The sequence below is a fragment of the Pseudophryne corroboree genome, chromosome 3 (genome assembly GCF_028390025.1).
Source record: "Pseudophryne corroboree isolate aPseCor3 chromosome 3, aPseCor3.hap2, whole genome shotgun sequence".
NCBI classification, from domain to species: domain Eukaryota; kingdom Metazoa; phylum Chordata; class Amphibia; order Anura; family Myobatrachidae; genus Pseudophryne; species Pseudophryne corroboree.
The window spans coordinates 806,485,733-806,507,611 of NC_086446.1; the positions used below are offsets into that span (position 1 = coordinate 806,485,733).

The following is a 21,879-nucleotide window of genomic DNA, read 5'->3' on the forward strand; positions in this document are numbered from 1 at the left end:
TAATAGACGCCTCCTGCTGCGCTGTCACTGCTGTGTGTAATAGACGCCTCCTGCTGCGCTGTCACTGCTGCATATAATAGACGCCTCCTGCTGCGCTGTCACTGCTGCGTATAATAGACGCCTCCTGCTGCGCTGTCACTGCTGCGTGTAATAGACGCCTCCTGCTGCGCTGTCACTGCTGTGTATAATAGACGCCTCCTGCTGCGCTGTCACTGCTGCGTGATAATAGACGCCTCCTGCTGCGCTGTCACTGCTGCGTGTAATAGACGCCTCCTGCTGCGCTGTCACTGCTGTGTATAATAGACGCCTCCTGCTGCGCTGTCACTGCTGTGTGTAATAGACGCCTCCTGCTGCGCTGTCACTGCTGCGTGTAATAGACGCCTCCTGCTGCGCTGTCACTGCTGTCGTGTAATAGACGCCTCCTGCTGCGCTGTCACTGCTGCAGTGTAATAGACGCCTCCTGCTGCGCTGTCACTGCTGCTGTATAATAGACGCCTCCTGCTGCGCTGTCACTGCTGTGTATAATAGACGCCTCCTGCTGCGCTGTCACTGCTGAGTATAATAGACGCCTCCTGCTGCGCTGTCACTGCTGCGTGTAATAGACGCCTCCTGCTGCGCTGTCACTGCTGCTATAATAGACGCCTCCTGCTGCGCTGTCACTGCTGTGTAATAGACGCCTCCTGCTGCGCTGTCACTGCTGCATATAATAGACGCCTCCTGCTGCGCTGTCACTGCTGCATATAATAGACGCCTCCTGCTGCGCTGTCACTGCTGTGTGTAATAGACGCCTCCTGCTGCGCTGTCACTGCTGCGTGTAATAGACGCCTCCTGCTGCGCTGTCACTGCTGCATATAATAGACGCCTCCTGCTGCGCTGTCACTGCTGCATATAATAGACGCCTCCTGCTGCGCTGTCACTGCTGCGTGTAATAGACGCCTCCTGCTGCGCTGTCACTGCTGCATATAATAGACGCCTCCTGCTGCGCTGTCACTGCTGTGTGTAATAGACGCCTCCTGCTGCGCTGTCACTGCTGAGTGTAATAGACGCCTCCTGCTGCGCTGTCACTGCTGTGTGTAATAGACGCCTCCTGCTGCGCTGTCACTGCTGCGTGTAATAGACGCCTCCTGCTGCGCTGTCACTGCTGCATATAATAGACGCCTCCTGCTGCGCTGTCACTGCTGTGTGTAATAGACGCCTCCTGCTGCGCTGTCACTGCTGTGTGTAATAGACGCCTCCTGCTGCGCTGTCACTGCTGTGTGTAATAGACGCCTCCTGCTGCGCTGTCACTGCTGCGTGTAATAGACGCCTCCTGCTGCGCTGTCACTGCTGCATATAATAGACGCCTCCTGCTGCGCTGTCACTGCTGCGTGTAATAGACGCCTCCTGCTGCGCTGTCACTGCTGCATATAATAGACGCCTCCTGCTGCGCTGTCACTGCTGCGTGTAATAGACGCCTCCTGCTGCGCTGTCACTGCTGTGTGTAATAGACGCCTCCTGCTGCGCTGTCACTGCTGCATATAATAGACGCCTCCTGCTGCGCTGTCACTGCTGTGTATAATAGACGCCTCCTGCTGCGCTGTCACTGCTGTGTATAATAGACGCCTCCTGCTGCGCTGTCACTGCTGTGTATAATAGACGCCTCCTGCTGCGCTGTCACTGCTGCGTGTAATAGACGCCTCCTGCTGCGCTGTCACTGCTGCATATAATAGACGCCTCCTGCTGCGCTGTCACTGCTGTGTATAATAGACGCCTCCTGCTGCGCTGTCACTGCTGCATATAATAGACGCCTCCTGCTGCGCTGTCACTGCTGCATATAATAGACGCCTCCCGCTGCGCTGTCACTGCTGCATATAATAGACGCCTCCTGCTGCGCTGTCACTGCTGCGTGTAATAGACGCCTCCTGCTGCGCTGTCACTGCTGCATATAATAGACGCCTCCTGCTGCGCTGTCACTGCTGTGTGTAATAGACGCCTCCTGCTGCGCTGTCACTGCTGCATATAATAGACGCCTCCTGCTGCGCTGTCACTGCTGCGTGTAATAGACGCCTCCTGCTGCGCTGTCACTGCTGCGTGTAATAGACGCCTCCTGCTGCGCTGTCACTGCTGCATATAATAGACGCCTCCTGCTGCGCTGTCACTGCTGCGTGTAATAGACGCCTCCTGCTGCGCTGTCACTGCTGCATATAATAGACGCCTCCTGCTGCGCTGTCACTGCTGCATATAATAGACGCCTCCTGCTGCGCTGTCACTGCTGCGTGTAATAGACGCCTCCTGCTGCGCTGTCACTGCTGTGTATAATAGACGCCTCCTGCTGCGCTGTCACTGCTGCATATAATAGACGCCTCCTGCTGCGCTGTCACTGCTGTGTGTAATAGACGCCTCCTGCTGCGCTGTCACTGCTGCGTGTAATAGACGCCTCCTGCTGCGCTGTCACTGCTGCGTGTAATAGACGCCTCCTGCTGCGCTGTCACTGCTGTGTATAATAGACGCCTCCTGCTGCGCTGTCACTGCTGCATATAATAGACGCCTCCTGCTGCGCTGTCACTGCTGTGTGTAATAGACGCCTCCTGCTGCGCTGTCACTGCTGCGTGTAATAGACGCCTCCTGCTGCGCTGTCACTGCTGTGTATAATAGACGCCTCCTGCTGCGCTGTCACTGCTGCATATAATAGACGCCTCCTGCTGCGCTGTCACTGCTGCATATAATAGACGCCTCCTGCTGCGCTGTCACTGCTGCATATAATAGACGCCTCCTGCTGCGCTGTCACTGCTGCATATAATAGACGCCTCCTGCTGCGCTGTCACTGCTGCATATAATAGACGCCTCCTGCTGCGCTGTCACTGCTGCATATAATAGACGCCTCCTGCTGCGCTGTCACTGCTGCGTGTAATAGACGCCTCCTGCTGCGCTGTCACTGCTGCATATAATAGACGCCTCCTGCTGCGCTGTCACTGCTGCTTATAATAGACGCCTCCTGCTGCGCTGTCACTGCTGCGTGTAATAGACGCCTCCTGCTGCGCTGTCACTGCTGCATATAATAGACGCCTCCTGCTGCGCTGTCACTGCTGCATATAATAGACGCCTCCTGCTGCGCTGTCACTGCTGCATATAATAGACGCCTCCTGCTGCGCTGTCACTGCTGCATATAATAGACGCCTCCTGCTGCGCTGTCACTGCTGCATATAATAGACGCCTCCTGCTGCGCTGTCACTGCTGCATATAATAGACGCCTCCTGCTGCGCTGTCACTGCTGCGTGTAATAGACGCCTCCTGCTGCGCTGTCACTGCTGCATATAATAGACGCCTCCTGCTGCGCTGTCACTGCTGTGTATAATAGACGCCTCCTGCTACGTCGCCGTACTGCGCTGTCACTGCTGCATATAATAGACGCCTCCTGCTGCGCTGTCACTGCTGCATATAATAGACGCCTCCTGCTGCGCTGTCACTGCTGTGTGTAATAGACGCCTCCTGCTGCGCTGTCACTGCTGCGTGTAATAGACGCCTCCTGCTGCGCTGTCACTGCTGCGTGTAATAGACGCCTCCTGCTGCGCTGTCACTGCTGCGTGTAATAGACGCCTCCTGCTGCGCTGTCACTGCTGCGTGTAATAGACGCCTCCTGCTGCGCTGTCACTGCTGCGTGTAATAGACGCCTCCTGCTGCGCTGTCACTGCTGTGTATAATAGACGCCTCCTGCTGCGCTGTCACTGCTGCGTGTAATAGACGCCTCCTGCTGCGCTGTCACTGCTGCGTGTAATAGACGCCTCCTGCTGCGCTGTCACTGCTGCATATAATAGACGCCTCCTGCTGCGCTGTCACTGCTGCGTGTAATAGACGCCTCCTGCTGCGCTGTCACTGCTGCGTGTAATAGACGCCTCCTGCTGCGCTGTCACTGCTGCATATAATAGACGCCTCCTGCTGCGCTGTCACTGCTGCGTGTAATAGACGCCTCCTGCTGCGCTGTCACTGCTGCGTGTAATAGACGCCTCCTGCTGCGCTGTCACTGCTGCGTGTAATAGACGCCTCCTGCTGCGCTGTCACTGCTGTGTATAATAGACGCCTCCTGCTGCGCTGTCACTGCTGCGTGTAATAGACGCCTCCTGCTGCGCTGTCACTGCTGCGTGTAATAGACGCCTCCTGCTGCGCTGTCACTGCTGTGTATAATAGACGCCTCCTGCTGCGCTGTCACTGCTGCGTGTAATAGACGCCTCCTGCTGCGCTGTCACTGCTGTGTGTAATAGACGCCTCCTGCTGCGCTGTCACTGCTGTGTGTAATAGACGCCTCCTGCTGCGCTGTCACTGCTGCGTGTAATAGACGCCTCCTGCTGCGCTGTCACTGCTGCGTGTAATAGACGCCTCCTGCTGCGCTGTCACTGCTGTGTGTAATAGACGCCTCCTGCTGCGCTGTCACTGCTGCGTGTAATAGACGCCTCCTGCTGCGCTGTCACTGCTGCATATAATAGACGCCTCCTGCTGCGCTGTCACTGCTGTGTGTAATAGACGCCTCCTGCTGCGCTGTCACTGCTGCATATAATAGACGCCTCCTGCTGCGCTGTCACTGCTGCGTGTAATAGACGCCTCCTGCTGCGCTGTCACTGCTGCATATAATAGACGCCTCCTGCTGCGCTGTCACTGCTGTGTGTAATAGACGCCTCCTGCTGCGCTGTCACTGCTGTGTGTAATAGACGCCTCCTGCTGCGCTGTCACTGCTGTGTATAATAGACGTCTCCTGCTGCGCTGTCACTGCTGCATATAATAGACGCCTCCTGCTGCGCTGTCACTGCTGTGTGTAATAGACGCCTCCTGCTGCGCTGTCACTGCTGCATATAATAGACGCCTCCTGCTGCGCTGTCACTGCTGTGTGTAATAGACGCCTCCTGCTGCGCTGTCACTGCTGCATATAATAGACGCCTCCTGCTGCGCTGTCACTGCTGTGTATAATAGACGCCTCCTGCTGCGCTGTCACTGCTGTGTATAATAGACGCCTCCTGCTGCGCTGTCACTGCTGTGTATAATAGACGCCTCCTGCTGCGCTGTCACTGCTGCATATAATAGACGCCTCCTGCTGCGCTGTCACTGCTGTGTGTAATAGACGCCTCCTGCTGCGCTGTCACTGCTGCGTGTAATAGACGCCTCCTGCTGCGCTGTCACTGCTGCATGTAATAGACGCCTCCTGCTGCGCTGTCACTGCTGCGTGTAATAGACGCCTCCTGCTGCGCTGTCACTGCTGCGTGTAATAGACGCCTCCTGCTGCGCTGTCACTGCTGTGTATAATAGACGCCTCCTGCTGCGCTGTCACTGCTGCGTGTAATAGACGCCTCCTGCTGCGCTGTCACTGCTGCATATAATAGACGCCTCCTGCTGCGCTGTCACTGCTGCATATAATAGACGCCTCCTGCTGCGCTGTCACTGCTGCGTGTAATAGACGCCTCCTGCTGCGCTGTCACTGCTGCATATAATAGACGCCTCCTGCTGCGCTGTCACTGATGCGTGTAATAGACGCCTCCTGCTGCGCTGTCACTGCTGCATATAATAGACGCCTCCTGCTGCGCTGTCACTGCTGTGTGTAATAGACGCCTCCTGCTGCGCTGTCACTGCTGCATATAATAGACGCCTCCTGCTGCGCTGTCACTGCTGTGTGTAATAGACGCCTCCTGCTGCGCTGTCACTGCTGCATATAATAGACGCCTCCTGCTGCGCTGTCACTGCTGTGTATAATAGACGCCTCCTGCTGCGCTGTCACTGCTGTGTATAATAGACGCCTCCTGCTGCGCTGTCACTGCTGTGTATAATAGACGCCTCCTGCTGCGCTGTCACTGCTGCATATAATAGACGCCTCCTGCTGCGCTGTCACTGCTGCGTGTAATAGACGCCTCCTGCTGCGCTGTCACTGCTGCATATAATAGACGCCTCCTGCTGCGCTGTCACTGCTGCATATAATAGACGCCTCCTGCTGCGCTGTCACTGCTGCGTGTAATAGACGCCTCCTGCTGCGCTGTCACTGCTGCATATAATAGACGCCTCCTGCTGCGCTGTCACTGCTGCGTGTAATAGACGCCTCCTGCTGCGCTGTCACTGCTGCATATAATAGATGCCTCCTGCTGCGCTGTCACTGCTGCGTGTAATAGACGCCTCCTGCTGCGCTGTCACTGCTGCATATAATAGACGCCTCCTGCTGCGCTGTCACTGCTGCATATAATAGACGCCTCCTGCTGCGCTGTCACTGCTGCGTGTAATAGACGCCTCCTGCTGCGCTGTCACTGCTGCATATAATAGACGCCTCCTGCTGCGCTGTCACTGCTGTGTGTAATAGACGCCTCCTGCTGCGCTGTCACTGCTGCATATAATAGACGCCTCCTGCTGCGCTGTCACTGCTGTGTGTAATAGACGCCTCCTGCTGCGCTGTCACTGCTGCGTGTAATAGACGCCTCCTGCTGCGCTGTCACTGCTGTGTGTAATAGACGCCTCCTGCTGCGCTGTCACTGCTGCGTGTAATAGACGCCTCCTGCTGCGCTGTCACTGCTGCGTGTAATAGACGCCTCCTGCTGCGCTGTCACTGCTGCGTGTAATAGACGCCTCCTGCTGCGCTGTCACTGCTGTGTGTAATAGACGCCTCCTGCTGCGCTGTCACTGCTGCATATAATAGACGCCTCCTGCTGCGCTGTCACTGCTGCGTGTAATAGACGCCTCCTGCTGCGCTGTCACTGCTGCATATAATAGACGCCTCCTGCTGCGCTGTCACTGCTGCGTGTAATAGACGCCTCCTGCTGCGCTGTCACTGCTGTGTGTAATAGACGCCTCCTGCTGCGCTGTCACTGCTGCGTGTAATAGACGCCTCCTGCTGCGCTGTCACTGCTGCGTGTAATAGACGCCTCCTGCTGCGCTGTCACTGCTGCATATAATAGACGCCTCCTGCTGCGCTGTCACTGCTGCGTGTAATAGACGCCTCCTGCTGCGCTGTCACTGCTGTGTGTAATAGACGCCTCCTGCTGCGCTGTCACTGCTGCGTGTAATAGACGCCTCCTGCTGCGCTGTCACTGCTGTGTATAATAGACGCCTCCTGCTGCGCTGTCACTGCTGTGTGTAATAGACGCCTCCTGCTGCGCTGTCACTGCTGCGTGTAATAGACGCCTCCTGCTGCGCTGTCACTGCTGTGTATAATAGACGCCTCCTGCTGCGCTGTCACTGCTGCATATAATAGACGCCTCCTGCTGCGCTGTCACTGCTGCATATAATAGACGCCTCCTGCTGCGCTGTCACTGCTGTGTATAATAGACGCCTCCTGCTGCGCTGTCACTGCTGCATATAATAGACGCCTCCTGCTGCGCTGTCACTGCTGCATATAATAGACGCCTCCTGCTGCGCTGTCACTGCTGCGTGTAATAGACGCCTCCTGCTGCGCTGTCACTGCTGCATATAATAGACGCCTCCTGCTGCGCTGTCACTGCTGCATATAATAGACGCCTCCTGCTGCGCTGTCACTGCTGCATATAATAGACGCCTCCTGCTGCGCTGTCACTGCTGCATATAATAGACGCCTCCTGCTGCGCTGTCACTGCTGCATATAATAGACGCCTCCTGCTGCGCTGTCACTGCTGCATATAATAGACGCCTCCTGCTGCGCTGTCACTGCTGCATATAATAGACGCCTCCTGCTGCGCTGTCACTGCTGCGTGTAATAGACGCCTCCTGCTGCGCTGTCACTGCTGCGTGTAATAGACGCCTCCTGCTGCGCTGTCACTGCTGCGTGTAATAGACGCCTCCTGCTGCGCTGTCACTGCTGCATATAATAGACGCCTCCTGCTGCGCTGTCACTGCTGTGTATAATAGACGCCTCCTGCTGCGCTGTCACTGCTGCATATAATAGACGCCTCCTGCTGCGCTGTCACTGCTGCGTGTAATAGACGCCTCCTGCTGCGCTGTCACTGCTGCGTGTAATAGACGCCTCCTGCTGCGCTGTCACTGCTGCGTGTAATAGACGCCTCCTGCTGCGCTGTCACTGCTGCATATAATAGACGCCTCCTGCTGCGCTGTCACTGCTGCATATAATAGACGCCTCCTGCTGCGCTGTCACTGCTGCATATAATAGACGCCTCCTGCTGCGCTGTCACTGCTGCGTGTAATAGACGCCTCCTGCTGCGCTGTCACTGCTGTGTGTAATAGACGCCTCCTGCTGCGCTGTCACTGCTGCATATAATAGACGCCTCCTGCTGCGCTGTCACTGCTGCATATAATAGACGCCTCCTGCTGCGCTGTCACTGCTGTGTGTAATAGACGCCTCCTGCTGCGCTGTCACTGCTGCGTGTAATAGACGCCTCCTGCTGCGCTGTCACTGCTGCATATAATAGACGCCTCCTGCTGCGCTGTCACTGCTGCATATAATAGACGCCTCCTGCTGCGCTGTCACTGCTGCGTGTAATAGACGCCTCCTGCTGCGCTGTCACTGCTGTGTGTAATAGACGCCTCCTGCTGCGCTGTCACTGCTGCATATAATAGACGCCTCCTGCTGCGCTGTCACTGCTGCATATAATAGACGCCTCCTGCTGCGCTGTCACTGCTGTGTGTAATAGACGCCTCCTGCTGCGCTGTCACTGCTGTGTGTAATAGACGCCTCCTGCTGCGCTGTCACTGCTGCATATAATAGACGCCTCCTGCTGCGCTGTCACTGCTGCGTGTAATAGACGCCTCCTGCTGCGCTGTCACTGCTGCGTGTAATAGACGCCTCCTGCTGCGCTGTCACTGCTGTGTGTAATAGACGCCTCCTGCTGCGCTGTCACTGCTGCATATAATAGACGCCTCCTGCTGCGCTGTCACTGCTGCGTGTAATAGACGCCTCCTGCTGCGCTGTCACTGCTGCATATAATAGACGCCTCCTGCTGCGCTGTCACTGCTGCGTGTAATAGACGCCTCCTGCTGCGCTGTCACTGCTGCATATAATAGACGCCTCCTGCTGCGCTGTCACTGCTGCGTGTAATAGACGCCTCCTGCTGCGCTGTCACTGCTGCATATAATAGACGCCTCCTGCTGCGCTGTCACTGCTGTGTGTAATAGACGCCTCCTGCTGTGCTGTCACTGCTGTGTGTAATAGACGCCTCCTGCTGCGCTGTCACTGCTGCGTGTAATAGACGCCTCCTGCTGCGCTGTCACTGCTGCGTGTAATAGACGCCTCCTGCTGCGCTGTCACTGCTGCGTGTAATAGACGCCTCCTGCTGCGCTGTCACTGCTGCATATAATAGACGCCTCCTGCTGCGCTGTCACTGCTGTGTGTAATAGACGCCTCCTGCTGCGCTGTCACTGCTGTGTGTAATAGACGCCTCCTGCTGCGCTGTCACTGCTGCATATAATAGACGCCTCCTGCTGCGCTGTCACTGCTGTGTATAATAGACGCCTCCTGCTGCGCTGTCACTGCTGCATATAATAGACGCCTCCTGCTGCGCTGTCACTGCTGCATATAATAGATGCCTCCTGCTGCGCTGTCACTGCTGCGTGTAATAGACGCCTCCTGCTGCGCTGTCACTGCTGTGTGTAATAGACGCCTCCTGCTGCGCTGTCACTGCTGCATATAATAGACGCCTCCTGCTGCGCTGTCACTGCTGCATATAAGAGACGCCTCCTGCTGCGCTGTCACTGCTGCATATAATAGACGCCTCCTGCTGCGCTGTCACTGCTGCGTGTAATAGACGCCTCCTGCTGCGCTGTCACTGCTGTGTATAATAGACGCCTCCTGCTGCGCTGTCACTGCTGCGTGTAATAGACGCCTCCTGCTGCGCTGTCACTGCTGCATATAATAGACGCCTCCTGCTGCGCTGTCACTGCTGTGTATAATAGACGCCTCCTGCTGCGCTGTCACTGCTGCGTGTAATAGACGCCTCCTGCTGCGCTGTCACTGCTGCGTGTAATAGACGCCTCCTGCTGCGCTGTCACTGCTGCGTATAATAGACGCCTCCTGCTGCGCTGTCACTGCTGCGTATAATAGACGCCTCCTGCTGCGCTGTCACTGCTGCATATAATAGACGCCTCCTGCTGCGCTGTCACTGCTGCGTGTAATAGACGCCTCCTGCTGCGCTGTCACTGCTGCGTATAATAGACGCCTCCTGCTGCGCTGTCACTGCTGCGTGTAATAGACGCCTCCTGCTGCGCTGTCACTGCTGTGTGTAACAGACGCCTCCTGCTGCGCTGTCACTGCTGCGTGTAATAGACGCCTCCTGCTGCGCTGTCACTGCTGCGTGTAATAGACGCCTCCTGCTGCGCTGTCACTGCTGCATATAATAGACGCCTCCTGCTGCGCTGTCACTGCTGTGTATAATAGACGCCTCCTGCTGCGCTGTCACTGCTGCGTGTAATAGACGCCTCCTGCTGCGCTGTCACTGCTGCGTGTAATAGACGCCTCCTGCTACGCTGTCACTGCTGCATATAATAGACGCCTCCTGCTGCGCTGTCACTGCTGTGTGTAATAGACGCCTCCTGCTGCGCTGTCACTGCTGCATATAATAGACGCCTCCTGCTGCGCTGTCACTGCTGCGTGTAATAGACGCCTCCTGCTGCGCTGTCACTGCTGCATATAATAGACGCCTCCTGCTGCGCTGTCACTGCTGCATATAATAGACGCCTCCTGCTGCGCTGTCACTGCTGTGTGTAATAGACGCCTCCTGCTGCGCTGTCACTGCTGCATATAATAGACGCCTCCTGCTGCGCTGTCACTGCTGTGTGTAATAGACGCCTCCTGCTGCGCTGTCACTGCTGCATATAATAGACGCCTCCTGCTGCGCTGTCACTGCTGTGTGTAATAGACGCCTCCTGCTGCGCTGTCACTGCTGCGTGTAATAGACGCCTCCTGCTGCGCTGTCACTGCTGCATATAATAGACGCCTCCTGCTGCGCTGTCACTGCTGCGTGTAATAGACGCCTCCTGCTGCGCTGTCACTGCTGCGTGTAATAGACGCCTCCTGCTGCGCTGTCACTGCTGTGTGTAATAGACGCCTCCTGCTGCGCTGTCACTGCTGTGTGTAATAGACGCCTCCTGCTGCGCTGTCACTGCTGCGTATAATAGACGCCTCCTGCTGCGCTGTCACTGCTGTGTATAATAGACGCCTCCTGCTGCGCTGTCACTGCTGCATATAATAGACGCCTCCTGCTGCGCTGTCACTGCTGCGTGTAATAGACGCCTCCTGCTGCGCTGTCACTGCTGCATATAATAGACGCCTCCTGCTGCGCTGTCACTGCTGTGTGTAATAGACGCCTCCTGCTGCGCTGTCACTGCTGTGTGTAATAGACGCCTCCTGCTGCGCTGTCACTGCTGCGTGTAATAGACGCCTCCTGCTGCGCTGTCACTGCTGCGTGTAATAGACGCCTCCTGCTGCGCTGTCACTGCTGTGTGTAATAGACGCCTCCTGCTGCGCTGTCACTGCTGCGTGTAATAGACGCCTCCTGCTGCGCTGTCACTGCTGCATATAATAGACGCCTCCTGCTGCGCTGTCACTGCTGTGTGTAATAGACGCCTCCTGCTGCGCTGTCACTGCTGTGTGTAATAGACGCCTCCTGCTGCGCTGTCACTGCTGTGTGTAATAGACGCCTCCTGCTGCGCTGTCACTGCTGCGTATAATAGACGCCTCCTGCTGCGCTGTCACTGCTGCATATAATAGACGCCTCCTGCTGCGCTGTCACTGCTGTGTGTAATAGACACCTCCTGCTGCGCTGTCACTGCTGCGTGTAATAGACGCCTCCTGCTGCGCTGTCACTGCTGTGTATAATAGACGCCTCCTGCTGCGCTGTCACTGCTGCATATAATAGACGCCTCCTGCTGCGCTGTCACTGCTGCATATAATAGACGCCTCCTGCTGCGCTGTCACTGCTGCGTGTAATAGACGCCTCCTGCTGCGCTGTCACTGCTGCATATAATAGACGCCTCCTGCTGCGCTGTCACTGCTGCGTGTAATAGACGCCTCCTGCTGCGCTGTCACTGCTGTGTGTAATAGACGCCTCCTGCTGCGCTGTCACTGCTGCATATAATAGACGCCTCCTGCTGCGCTGTCACTGCTGCGTGTAATAGACGCCTCCTGCTGCGCTGTCACTGCTGCATATAATAGACGCCTCCTGCTGCGCTGTCACTGCTGCGTGTAATAGACGCCTCCTGCTGCGCTGTCACTGCTGTGTATAATAGACGCCTCCTGCTGCGCTGTCACTGCTGTGTGTAATAGACGCCTCCTGCTGCGCTGTCACTGCTGCATATAATAGTCGCCTCCTGCTGCGCTGTCACTGCTGCATATAATAGACGCCTCCTGCTGCGCTGTCACTGCTGTGTGTAATAGACGCCTCCTGCTGCGCTGTCACTGCTGCGTATAATAGACGCCTCCTGCTGCGCTGTCACTGCTGCATATAATAGACGCCTCCTGCTGCGCTGTCACTGCTGTGTGTAATAGACGCCTCCTGCTGCGCTGTCACTGCTGCATATAATAGACGCCTCCTACTGCGCTGTCACTGCTGTGTGTAATATACGCCTCCTGCTGCGCTGTCACTGCTGCATATAATAGACGCCTCCTGCTGCGCTGTCACTGCTGCGTGTAATAGACGCCTCCTGCTGCGCTGTCACTGCTGCATATAATAGACGCCTCCTGCTGCGCTGTCACTGCTGCATATAATAGACGCCTCCTGCTGCGCTGTCACTGCTGCGTGTAATAGACGCCTCCTGCTGCGCTGTCACTGCTGTGTTTAATAGACGCCTCCTGCTGCGCTGTCACTGCTGTGTGTAATATACGCCTCCTGCTACGTCGCCGTACTGCGCTGTCACTGCTGTGTGTAATAGACGCCTCCTGCTACGTCGCCGTACTGCGCTGTCACTGCTGTGTGTAATAGACGCCTCCTGCTACGTCGCCGTACAGCGCAGTCACTGCTGCTTCCAGGGAAGGACAGCACCTCCGACCACATCGGAATGACCCCTTATGTGACGCTATATGATACAGGAATACGTCATCTCACCTTTATCCAGCCGGGGACGCGGGTTGTAACGATAGCCGACCTGACTCCAGAACACGGGGACGGAGCCGCGGGATTGCACGTAGGACAGCGTGTGGTTGTGCACATGGATGAATTGTTCTGTTTCCACATAGTTTGCAACGTGTCCATTTTTATCCACCCCACGGCGTTTATATCTCATACCTGCGAAAGAGCAGAACAGGTTACAGTCCCGTTATACAGTGTGCGCTAGATGACAATGGCAGCTGCTATTCATGCGCAGGGTGCCACACACATATATTCACATCACACTACAGACATATCCGCCACACACACATACACATCACACTACAGACATATCCGCCACACACATATACACATCACACTACAGACATATCCGCCACACACATATACACATCACACTACAGACATATCCGCCACCCACAAATACACATCACGCTAGACATATCCGCCACACACATATACACATCACACTACAGACATATCCGCTACACGCATATACACATCACACTACAGACATATCCGCCACACACATATACACATCACACTACAGACATATCCGCCACACACATATACACATCACACTACAGACATATCCGCCACCCACAAATACACATCACGCTAGACATATCCGCCACACACATATACACATCACACTACAGACATATCCACCACACACATATACACATCACACTACAGACATATCCGCCAAATACATATACACATCACACTACAGACATATCCGCTACACGCATATACACATCACACTACAGACATATCCGCCACACACATATACACATCACACTACAGACATATCTGCCACACACATATACACATTACACTACAGACATATCCGCCATATACATATACACATCACACTACAGACATATCCGCCAAACACATATACACATCACACTACAGACATATCCACCAAACACATATACACATCACACTACAGACATATCCGCCACACACATATACACATCACACTACAGACATATCCGCCAAACACATATACACATCACACTACAGACATCACACTACAGACATATCCGCCAAACACATATACACATCACACTATAGACATATCCGCCACACACATATACACATCACACTACAGACATATCCGCCAAACACATATACACATCACACTACAGACATATCCACCAAACACATACACATCACACTACAGACATATCCGCCACACACATATACACATCACACTACAGACATATCCGCCAAACACATATACACATCACACTACAGACATCACACTACAGACATATCCGCCAAACACATATACACATCACACTATAGACATATCCGCCACACACATATACACATCACACTACAGACATATCCGCTACACACATATACACATCACACTACAGACATATCCGCCACACACATATACACATCACACTACAGACATATCCACCACACACATATACACATCACACTACAGACATATCCGCCACACACATATACACATCACACTATAGACATATCCGCCACACACATATACACATCACACTACAGACATATCCACCACACACATATACACATCACACTACACACATAACTGCCACACACATATACACATCACACTACAGACATATCCACCACACACATATACACATCACACTATAGACATATCCGCCACACACATATACACATCACACTAGACATATCCGCCACACACATATACACATCACACTACACACATAACTGTCACACACATATACACATCACACTACAGACATATCCGCTACACGCATATACACATCACACTACAGACATATCCGCCACACACATATACACATCACACTACAGACATATCTGCCACACACATATACACATTACACTACAGACATATCCGCCATATACATATACACATCACACTACAGACATATCCGCCAAACACATATACACATCACACTACAGACATATCCACCAAACACATATACACATCACACTACAGACATATCCGCCACACACATATACACATCACACTACAGACATATCCGCCAAACACATATACACATCACACTACAGACATCACACTACAGACATATCCGCCAAACACATATACACATCACACTATAGACATATCCGCCACACACATATACACATCACACTACAGACATATCCGCCAAACACATATACACATCACACTACAGACATATCCACCAAACACATACACATCACACTACAGACATATCCGCCACACACATATACACATCACACTACAGACATATCCGCCAAACACATATACACATCACACTACAGACATCACACTACAGACATATCCGCCAAACACATATACACATCACACTATAGACATATCCGCCACACACATATACACATCACACTACAGACATATCCGCTACACACATATACACATCACACTACAGACATATCCGCCACACACATATACACATCACACTACAGACATATCCACCACACACATATACACATCACACTACAGACATATCCGCCACACATATACACATCACACTATAGACATATCCGCCACACACATATACACATCACACTACAGACATATCCACCACACACATATACACATCACACTACACACATAACTGCCACACACATATACACATCACACTACAGACATATCCACCACACACATATACACATCACACTATAGACATATCCGCCACACACATATACACATCACACTACAGACATATCCGCCACACACATATACACATCACACTACACACATAACTGTCACACACATATACACATCACACTACAGACATATCCGCCACACACATATACACATCACACTACAGACATATCCGCCACACACATATACACATCACACTACAGACATATCCGCCACACACGTATACACATCACACTACAGACATATCCGCCATATACATATACACATCACACTACAGACATATCCGCCACACACATATACACATCACACTACAGACATATCCGCCACACACATATACACATCACACTACACACATAACTGCCACACACACATACAACTGCCACACACATACCGCACAACACACACATTACTGCCACACACACATACCATACTTCAGTACACACATAAATGCTACACACAAACATAAAACAATTACACACATACTGTATATACATACCACACAAACATAACAACCACACATATATACGCATCACTGCCACACACATATACCATACTACAGCACACACATAACCACCACATACACATCACACTACGCACATATCTGCCACACACATATACACATATCACATAGAACCATAAACATACACCAATCAGCCATAACATAACACCACCTGCCTAATATTGTACAGTGGCCTCGTGCTGGCATTACAGCTCTGGCCCATCATGGGCTGCAGAAGACCCCTGACCAAGACGTTAGCAGCAGATGCTGTAAGTCCTGCGAGGTGTGAGGTGCGGCCTCCATGGCTCGGACGTGTGTTTCCAGCACATCCCACAGATGATGACTGAGATCTGGGGAGATCAGAGTGACTAGCGGCCTCGTGATTGCCTCCCATTCAGAGGCCAAGTCACCACCTTCACCTCTTCGTCATGTTCCTCAGACCAATCCTGAGCGATGCCTGTAGTGTGGCCGGGGGCATTGTCCTGCTGAGAGGCCGCTGCCATGAAGGGGTGTACTGGCTCTGCTACAGGGAGGTGGTACGTGTCACAGTAACAGCCACGTGGATGACAGGACCCGAGGTTCCCCAGCAGAGCATTGCCCAGGGCATCACACTGTCTCCGCGGCTTGCCTTCTTCCCATCCCCGTGCCATCCCTGCTCCAGGTAAGTGACGCACACACACCCGGCCGTCATCAGACCAGGCCGCATTCTGCCATTGCCCCATGGTCCAGTTCTAACGCTCGTGCCCTTTGTAGGTGTTTCCGGCAGAGGAGAGAGGTCAGCATGGGAACACTGACCGGTCTGCGGCAAGCTGCGATGCTCTGCGTGATCCGACGCCTCTCTATCATAGCCAGCAGTAACAGCAGCATTCTGTGAGATGGGATCAGATGGGCTATCCTTCACTCCCCACATACATCAATGGCATCTTCCACCCTGTTACCCCTCCTTGGACCACGTGTGGTAGGCACAAGCCACTGCACACCGGGAACACCGCACAAGGACTGCCGATTAGGAGTAGCGCTAACCCACGTGTCTGGCCATCACAATGCAGAATTTTACAATCTCTCAGGTCCTTCCGCTGCACATTACTCCAACACATCAGCTGCTCACCCGCTGCCCATTACCCCAACACATCAGCTGCTCACCCGCTGCACATTACCCCAACACATCAGCTGCTCACCCGCTGCCCATTACCCCAACACATCAGCTGCTCACCCGCTGCCCATTATCCCAACACATCAGCTGATCACCCGCTGCCCATTACCCCAACTGCTCACCCGCTGCCCATTACCTCAACACATCAGCTGCTCAACCGCTGCCCATTACCCCAACACATCAGCTGATCACCCACTGCCCATTACTCCAACACATCAGCTGCTCACCCGCTGCCCATTACCCCAACACATCAGCTGCTCACCCGCTGCACATTACCCCAACACATCAGCTGCTCACCCGCTGCCCATTACCCCAACACATCAGCTGCTCACCCGCTGCCCATTATCCCAACACATCAGCTGATCACCCGCTGCCCATTACCCCAACTGCTCACCCGCTGCCCATTACCTCAACACATCAGCTGCTCAACCGCTGCCCATTACCCCAACACATCAGCTGATCACCCACTGCCCATTACTCCAACACATCAGCTGATCACCCGCTGCCCATTACTCCATCACATCAGCTGCTCACCCACTGCCCATTACCCCAACACATCAGCTGCTCACCCGCTGCCATTATTCCATCACATCAGCTGATCACCCCCTGCCCATTACTCCAACACATCAGCTGTTCCCCAACTGCCCATTACTCCAACACATCAGCTGCTCACACGCTGCCCATTACTCCAACACATCAGCTGCTCACCCGCTGCCCATTACTCCAACACATCAGCTGTTCACCCGCTACCCATTACCCCAACACATCAGCTGTTCACCCGCTGCCCATTATCCCAACACATCAGCTGATCACCCGCTGCACATTACCCCAACACATCAGCTGCTCACCTACTGCCCATTACCCCAACACATCAGCTGATCACCCGCTGCACATTACCCCAACACATCAGCTGCTCACCTGCTGCCCATTACTCCATCACTTCAGCTGCTCACCCGCTGCCCATTACTCCAACACATCAGCTGTTCACCCGCTGCCCATTACCCCAACGCATCAGCAGCTCACCCGCTGCCCATTACCCCAACACATCAGCTGATCACCTACTGCCCATTACCCCAACACATCAGTTGCTCACCCGCTGTCCATTACTCCAACACATCAGCTGCTCACCCGCTGCCCATTACCCCAACACATCAGCTGCTCACCCGCTGCACATTACCCCAACACATCAGCTGCTCACCCGCTGCCCATTATCCCAACACATCAGCTGCTCACCCGCTGCCCATTACTCCAGCACATCAGCTGCTCACCCGCTGCCCATCACTCCAACACATCAGCTGCTCACCCGCTGCCCATTACCCCAACGCATCAGCAGCTCACCCGCTGCCCATTACCCCAACACATCAGCTGATCACCTACTGCCCATTAACCCAACACATCAGCTGCTCACCCGCTGTCCATTACTCCAACACATCAGCTGCTCACCCGCTGCCCATTACCCCAACACATCAGCTGCTCACCCGCTGCCCATTACTCCAACACATCAGCTGCTCACCCGCTGCACATTACCCCAACACATCAGCTGCTCACCCGCTGCACATTACCCCAACACCTCAGCTGCTCACCCGCTGCACATTACTCCAACACATCAGCTGCTCACCCGCTGCCCATTACCCCAACACATCAGCTGCTCACCCGCTGCCCATTACCCCAACACATCAGCTGCTCACCCGCTGCCCATTATCCCAACACATCAGCTGATCACCCGCTGCCCATTACCCCAACTGCTCACCCGCTGCCCATTACCTCAACACATCAGCTGCTCACCCGCTGCCCATTACCCCAACACATCAGCTGATCACCCGCTGCACATTACCCCAACACATCAGCTGCTCACCCGCTGCCCATTACCCCAACACATCAGCTGTTCCACCGCTGCCCATTACTCCAACACATCAGCTGCTCACCCGCTGCCCATTACCCAAACACATCAGCTGTTCACCCGCTGCCCATTACCCCAACTGCTCACCCGCTGCCCATTACCCCAACACATCAGCTGCTCACCCGCTGCCCATTACCCAACACATCAGGTGTTCCCCCGCTGCCCATTAACCCAACACATCAGCTGTTCCCCCGCTGCCCATTACTCCAACACATCAGCTGCTCACCCGCTGCCCATTACTCCAACACATCAGCTGTTCACCCGCTGCCCATTACCCCAACACATCAGCTGCTCACCCGCTGCCCATTACTCCAACACATCAGCTGCTAACCTGTGGCCCATCACTCCAACACATCAGCTGCTCACCCACTGCCCATTACCCCAACTGCTCACCCGCTGCCCATCACTTCAACACATCAGCTGCTCACCCGCTGCCCATTACGCCATCACATAAGCTGCTCACCCGCTGCCCATTACTCCAACACATCAGCTGCTAACCTGCTGCCCATCACTCCAACACATCAGCTGCTCACCCACTGCCCATTACCCCAACTGCTCACCCGCTGACCATCACTCCAACACATCAGCTGCTCACCCGCTGCCCATTACCCCAACACATCAGCTGCTCACCCGCTGCCCATCACTCCAACACATCAGCTGATCACCCGCTGCCCATAACCCGAACACATCAGCTGCTCACTTGCTGCCCATTACTCCAACACATCAGCTGCTCACCCGCTGCCCATCACCCCAACACATCAGCTGCTCACCCGCTGCCCATTACTCCAACACATCAGCTGCTCACCCACTGCCCATTACTCCATCACATCAGCTGCTCACCCGCTGCCCATTATCCCAACACATCAGCTACTCACCCGCTGCCCATTACCCCAACACATCAGCTGCTCACCCGCTGCCCATCACTCCAACACATCAGCTGCTCACCCGCTGCCCATCACTCCAACACATCAGCTGCTCACCCGCTGCCCATCACTCCAACACATCAGCTGCTCACCCGCTGCCCATTATCCCAACACATCAGCTGCTCACCCGCTGCCCATTACTTCAACACATCAGCTGTTCCACCGCTGCCCATTACTCCAACACATCAGCTGTTCCACCGCTGCCCATCACTCCAGCACATCAGCTGCTCACCCGCTGCCCATTATCCCAACACATCAGCTGCTCACCCGCTGCCCATTACTCCAACACATCAGCTGCTCACCCGCTGCCCATCACTCCAACACATCAGCTGTTCACCTGCTGCCCATTACCCCAACTGCTCACCCGCTGCCCATTACCCCAACACATCAGCTGCTCACCCGCTGCCCATTACTCCATCACTTCAGCTGCTCACCCGCTGCCCATTACCCCAACACATTAGCTGTTCCACTGCTGCCCATTACTCCAACACATCAGCTGCTCACCCGCTGTCCATTACCCCAACTGCTCACCCGCTGCCCATTACCCCAACACATTAGCTGCTCACCCGCTGCCCATTACTCCAACACATCAGCTGCTCACCCGATGCCCATCACATCAGCTGCTCACCCGCTGCCCATCACTCCAACACATCAGCTGCTCACCCGCTGCCCATTATTTCAACATATCAGCTGATCACCCGCTGCCCATTATTCCAACACATCAGCTGCTCACCCGCTGCACATTACTCCAACACATCAGCTGCTCACCCGCTGCACATTACCCCAACATATCAGCTGCTCACCCGCTGCCCATTACCCCAACACATCAGCTGCTCACCCGCTGCCCCTTCACTCCAACACATCAGCTGCTCACCCGCTGCCCATCACCCCAACATATCAGCTGCTCACCCGCTGCCCATTACTCCAACACATCAGCTGTTCACCCGCTGCCCCTTCACTCCAACACATCAGCTGCTCACCCGCTGCCCATCACCCCAACATATCAGCTGCTCACCCGCTGCCCATCACCCCAACACATCAGCTGCTCACCCGCTGCCCATCACTCCAACACATCAGCTGCTCACACGCTGCCTATTATTCCAACACATCAGCTGCTTACCCGCTGCCCATTATTCCAACACATCAGCTGCTCACCCGCTGCCCATTACTCCAACACATCAGCTGCTCACCCGCTGCCCATCACTCCAACACATCAGCTGTTCACCCGCTGCCCATCACTCCAACACATCAGCTGTTCACCCGCTGCCCATTACCCCAACACATCAGCTGCTCACCCGCTGCCCATTACTCCAACACATCAGCTGCTCACCCGCTGCACATTACCCCAACACATCAGCTGCTCACCCGCTGCACATTACCCCAACACATCAGCTGCTCACCCACTGCCCATTACCCCAACACATCAGCTGCTCACCCGCTGCCCATTACTCCAACACATCAGCTGCTCACCCGCTGCATATTACCCCTACACATCAGCTGCTCACCCGCTGCACATTACCCCAACACATCAGCTGCTCACCCGCTGCACATTACCCCAACACCTCAGCTGTTCACCCGCTGCACATTACTCAAACACATCAGCTGCTCACCCGCTGCCCATTACCCCAACACATCAGCTGATTACCCGCTGCCCATTACCCCAACTGCTCACCCGCTGCCCATTACCCCAACACATCAGCTGCTCACCCGCTGCCCATTACTCCATCACTTCAGCTGCTCACCCGCTGCCCATTACCCCAACACATCAGCTGTTCCACCGCTG

At 54.3% G+C, this 21,879-nt stretch overlaps 1 protein-coding gene across 1 annotated transcript in view; it reads right to left on the reverse strand.

Annotated features, from left to right (window-relative positions):
• The window catches only part of INPP5F (inositol polyphosphate-5-phosphatase F), a 277,691-nt gene that overhangs the window by 149,741 nt on the left and 106,071 nt on the right, over nucleotides 1–21,879 (reverse strand). Inside the window, exon 8 of the mRNA XM_063962697.1 lies at nucleotides 12,972–13,151. Within this exon, the coding sequence (XP_063818767.1) occupies nucleotides 12,972–13,151 (180 nt within the window). The remainder of the gene's footprint in view (nucleotides 1–12,971; nucleotides 13,152–21,879) is intronic.